Below are 5,156 nucleotides of genomic sequence, written 5' to 3' on the forward strand. Positions count from 1 at the left end.
TAGTCGGTCCGAGGGGGGGTGTCAGGATTCCATCCCGTTTAGGTTTAGCGTCCCGACTTAGTCAGCCTATATATAGTTGGCCCCTGAGCCATCCTAATTGGACACTTGGCGCTTCCCGATTCTCTCACAGGTATCCCCGCATTTCCATATGACCACTTTAATGCTATCAACGAGAATTTTCTTTGTGGATGATCACATACTGACAATGGCATATAATTCTCATTCATCTGAAGAACCTGATTCGAAAATACAATGTCTTATTGTTTTTCAATGCACATATTCACTGGGGATGACAATGGTGATTGAGGAATGAGGATAATCCTGTATTCTGCTGACACAATAATACACCACTTCCCACCACATTGTGAGCTTTTACTCCACATATACTGTATTGAGTCATACATCATCCCTGTAATTAATGTCGACTCCGAAAAAAAAAAGAACGCGACCGCAGAAGACGACGAGGACAGGGCGACGAAGCAGAAGAATGGGTTGATTCACCTTTCACCACCAGATACAATGTCAATAGAGACAATCAATTGAGCAACACAAGATGAATTGAGACACGATCACACAAGTCCTTACAGCATGTACCTATATATACCCTCCTCTCCAGTTTCATCCCATCTCGTATCGAGTCCTCCATCAGCATCATCTCCTCATCGCATGACGAGTCGTCTGCTGCTGCTGCAATCAGATCATCATGGCGGTCCGATCGAGGTCGTCCCTGCGCTTCTCAGTGCGACGGGATGACAATGTCGCTGGTCATGATGACGAGGATCAGGATAACCACGACGACACTCTGCCATCTTCTCCTCCCCCTGCAAAGAGGCCTCGGCTTCAGCAGCAACAGCAGCAGCAACAGCAACACCGTCGTCAGCCACCTTCGTCCCGCCGTCGTAAGAGCTCTCCCGACTTACTTGATACTACTATCGAAAACTCCAGTCATCATGTTCCCCCGTCATCCAAAACTCCTCAGATCGTGCGACACGCTACTCACTCTCCTCTCCCTCCGCCGCCGCCGCCGCACTCATCTACGCGCCGACCACTTCCTCTCTCCGCTGTCGGCGACGGCGCATCCTCCTCATCCTCCTCCTCGTCGTCCAACTCCGCCCATGTTTCGCTTCCTGGCGCCCCGCACACTACGGGACAACCCAATGACCGCCATCGCACTCCGTTTTCAGCTTCTGCCGCGCTGTATATGCGTGGTGGTGGTCGCGAATCGCCAGATCCCTTAGATATCATCTCTCCTGGCCCTATCAAGACCAATGCGCCGCCTCGCAAGACACCTACTACGTCCACTCCAACCTCTACCACCCGTTCTACACGCCATTCTCGCCCGCAGCAATCTGTCGCATCAGACGCGGATGCGCAGAAGCCTCCTGGACAGACGAGCAGTCGGCGAAAACCCAACTCAAGCAATCCTCAGACAGAAACGCAATCGCGGCAAAAGCAGGAACCCTCCGATCACAGTCCAGCCGCACCGGAACAGCGCCGGTCGCTTCGTTCCAAGGACAGCAATTCGCGGTTGCGGAGCGAACTGGCATCGTATTTCTGGAACTATGAACAGATTCTGAGTTTGGAACCTCCGAAGACCGCGGAACTACTGACCGAGAATACCACGGTCAAGTTGATTGATGACCTGACCGAGCCTCTTACCACCATACAATCCTCTGCTTCCGACTCCGAGTCCCCATTTGGAAACCCTCTGTTGCAGCTCCATGACTGCGAAAAGGTATGTTTGCCGGAGCCGGAGCCGGAGCCGAGCTCAGCCGCCGCGTCCGGAAATGTCACTGAGGAAGACCCTCTCAATGAAGAATACTATTTCCGCGCCCACCGGAGAATGGAGCGGCAGGAGAAGCAGCTCCGAAACATTGAGCGCGAACGCGCCCAGCATGAGAAGATGCAGCTGGAGCGTCTATTAGACGAGCTCAAAGGTCAGGACTGGCTCCGTGTGATGGGTATCACTGGTGTCCACGAGCACGAGAAAAAACTCTACGAACCCAAACGCGACTATTTCATGAAAGAGATCTCAACCCTAATCGGAAAATTCCAGATCTGGAAAGAAGAGGAGAAACGCCGGAAGCTCGAGAAGGACAAGTCCTCGCTCCGTGCCGAGATATCGCCATCCAACGTCCCCACAAACAAAGACCGCACCACCACCTCCCGGAAGCGGAAACTCAGCGATCGAACCCCAGATATCACATCCGAGAAACCAACCACCAACGGCACAGCCTCCTCCGACGCCCCAAGCGACGGCGAAACCCCGGACCCAAGCGACGTGGACGCCTGGGCAGCGCACCAACTCCAGCAGGAAGCCCGGTCCGCGACGGCCGGCAAACGGACCAAACCATCGACAGAGTCCCCACGACGCCGCAAATCATCCGGCAACAACAACAAGTCCTCCACCGCACCGCACGCTCCCGCTCCCGCTCTCGCAAAACCAGCAACCCCTGCCCCTCCCGATAAACCCTTCGCCTCATTCTACGCAAAGCCACATCTGCGCGAGGCCGCGCTCTCGCCGCATCGCAAGGGCCGCGTCCGCTTGGCCTTCGGCCACCCCATCCCCAAGATGGAGGTGCGCGACTTCCAGCCGCCCGCGGATATCCTGACGCCTGAGGCGATCGATTCTTGCCGCAGGAAGCGGAGACGGATGAGAAGGGAGAGTCGCGGGTGAACTGCCCTTGTTCCATACCGGTCGTCGCTCTTCCATTGTTGTTTCAGTATTTCAGGTATCGATGGTGTTAAATAGGTCGGTGTTAACGGGATATCAGGTCTGGCGAATGGCCATGGGGGCATATCTAGCATTACTTGAGCGTTCAAGCATGTTGATATCTGATGTTACATTATCTTTAATCTTCGGTTCTCGGCCTGCGGGCGGGAGCAAATGTACTCGGTACGATTACTGACAACTCTTACTACGAGGAATAGGAAAGAATATCTGCAGAAACAAAGAGGTATCTCATGTCTATAGACATCGTAAGAATCGATATATACAAGGCAGCCGATGCCACTGCCCACAGACCCAAGCCCAAAGCTCATATATACACCCAACCAAAAACCAGGACGCCATGCAATGCAAGAAATGCCGCAAATAAAAGACTAAGCATTGTTCGCGCACGAGAAGCTCGCGCTGCTGGGGTTATCATGGATTGCCTTTCCGGACACGTACAATCCCAGACCACAGAGCACAGCGCCAAAGGCCACGCAGAAGAGATTGACGACTGTCAGGAACATTTTGCGCGGGGAGGACGACCACTTGCCCCAGTTGAGGTGGAGCCAGAAGATACCACTGAGGCCGTAGGTGAACCAAGAGGCGAAGAGGGCAGTCTAAAGATGAATGGGTCAGCAATTGCGGTTAAGGGCGAAAGGAGGGGAAGAGGCTTACGATTAAACTCAACAGATTGCTGAAGACGGGAATGGCTTCAGCGATGATCCAGGCGACGATCCAGAGGGAGAGGGCGATGCCGACCCAGGAGCTGACGGCGACCCAGTCGCGCTTATGCATGCGGTCTGTGCCGGCGAAGATGCGGATGTAGACGTATTTGAAAGCGATGTGGCCGTTAATGACGCCTGCGATGATAATCTGAGCAGGATTAGCACTGGGGTCTGTTTTCAAATGCTTGTGTGGACGTACAGTAGGCAAAGCAATGCCGTAGGCTACCTTGGAGACCACGGAGCTGGCCGAACCAAGGGCGGGTGAAGACACGTTTGCGCCGCCGTAGACGTAGATGACGATGGCGGCGAGGATATAAAGGCAAATATCGACGCTCTGCAGCAGCATCAGGGCCTTCGGGTAGTCGCGGGGATCTTTCAATTCGGCCATGAGACCGAAGTAGGCGGCGTGTCCGGCTGCGAGTCGGTTAGTCGGGTGGAATTTAAAGATTAAGGTCCGAAAAGGAAACTCACAGAAAGCAAAGACGATGTTAGTGACGGCGGAGAACCCATGGACCAAGTCCGTGTCGACAGTCGCCATGACCTTTTCACCGGAGTGCTTGATGCCTACGCCGATGATGCAAATAATCACCGCGGAAATGATACTGGTAAAAGCTAGATTGAAGGTTAGCAACCAGATTCGGAGGCAGACAGGAGGTCATCTTACAAACTAGAGAGAGCCAGGACATCTTCGCCAGTGTCCGAGGCAAGGACAGGATGAACGAAACAACCATGCCCACCACACCAAAAACAATTGAGCAGGTACCGTGGTTCGTGATCGTATTCATGGCAATCACAAAGGTGAGAAGATGACTAGCCATGACGAAGACCAGGAATAGCAGCTGGGCTGCTCCAAGAATCTCACGACCCCAACTGCCAAAGAGCACCTCGCCCGCATCACTCATGTTACTAATATGAGTGTAACGAAATTTGAACTGCCCGATCACGTACCCCGTGTAGCTAGATACAATACCCAGACTAACCAGAAGAATGATAGAACTAGGGCAAAATCAGCGATGGATCGAATCGGAAGCTCAAAACGTGGTCAACGTACGAAATCAGGCCCAGACCGGCGACAGCAGCAGGCAGCGACAGAACGCCCAGAGACACAGTTTCGGCAACCATCAGCAAACCACATTGCCTATGAATGGAGAGGTGTCAGATGATAGTCATCCTAACAATCGAGCAGACAGAATATCAATACGTACCACCACTCCATGACCTTATACTTCACCTCCGCATTCGACTCATCGCCAAAAGCATCCTGCCTGTAGGCAGGTGTGGTGTCATACTTCTTCTCATCCTCCGCCATAGATACATCATCGCTAGCAATGCCCTTCTCTTGTGGGTTCTCCAGGTCGGATACAGGAGGAACATCGACGATCTGAGTCATGATGGCCGGTTTTTTTCCCTGACCTGATGAATGAACAACAGCTTCTTCCTCAACCCGAAACAACAAGTGGTAAAATCTTGCAACGGAATATGAAAGAATAGAAACACTCTAGTCCTCCAATGGTTCGAGTTGAAGGAACGACTGTACAAAGAACAACCTGTTGAGAGGAAGTTTCGACGGGGAAAAGAACGGAGGAGCTAGGAAGATAAAGAGACAAATACGCGACGACGTAGATTCCGTCTCGCCTCGGATGTTATAAATTCATCTCGTCCCTGCTGGCCAGACTGAAACTCTGACTCTGACTCTAACTCAGGCCGTTCGACGGGAG

At 52.7% G+C, this 5,156-nt stretch overlaps 2 protein-coding genes across 2 annotated transcripts; one reads left to right on the forward strand and one right to left on the reverse strand.

Annotated features, from left to right (window-relative positions):
• Positions 1–703: 703 nt before the first annotated feature.
• CDV56_100234 (acetyltransferase SAS4-like domain-containing protein) lies at positions 704–2,677 on the forward strand (the record flags this gene model as incomplete). The annotated part of the gene is made up of 1 exon (XM_026753853.1): positions 704–2,677. The coding sequence occupies one exon, from the start codon at positions 704–706 to the stop codon at positions 2,675–2,677; it is 1,974 nt and encodes a 657-aa protein (XP_026615160.1).
• Positions 2,678–3,102: 425 nt separating this feature from the next.
• Positions 3,103–4,828, reverse strand: CDV56_100657 (neutral amino acid permease; the record flags this gene model as incomplete). The annotated part of the gene is made up of 7 exons (XM_026754276.1): positions 3,103–3,330; positions 3,389–3,586; positions 3,638–3,852; positions 3,910–4,050; positions 4,103–4,434; positions 4,490–4,576; positions 4,644–4,828. 7 exons carry the CDS (start codon positions 4,826–4,828, stop codon positions 3,103–3,105), a joined length of 1,386 nt encoding a protein of 461 aa, XP_026615161.1.
• Positions 4,829–5,156: the final 328 nt, after the last annotated feature.

This window comes from Aspergillus thermomutatus, assembly GCF_002237265.1.
Source record: "Aspergillus thermomutatus strain HMR AF 39 chromosome Unknown NODE_73, whole genome shotgun sequence".
Classification (NCBI taxonomy): Eukaryota; Fungi; Ascomycota; class Eurotiomycetes; order Eurotiales; family Aspergillaceae; genus Aspergillus; species Aspergillus thermomutatus.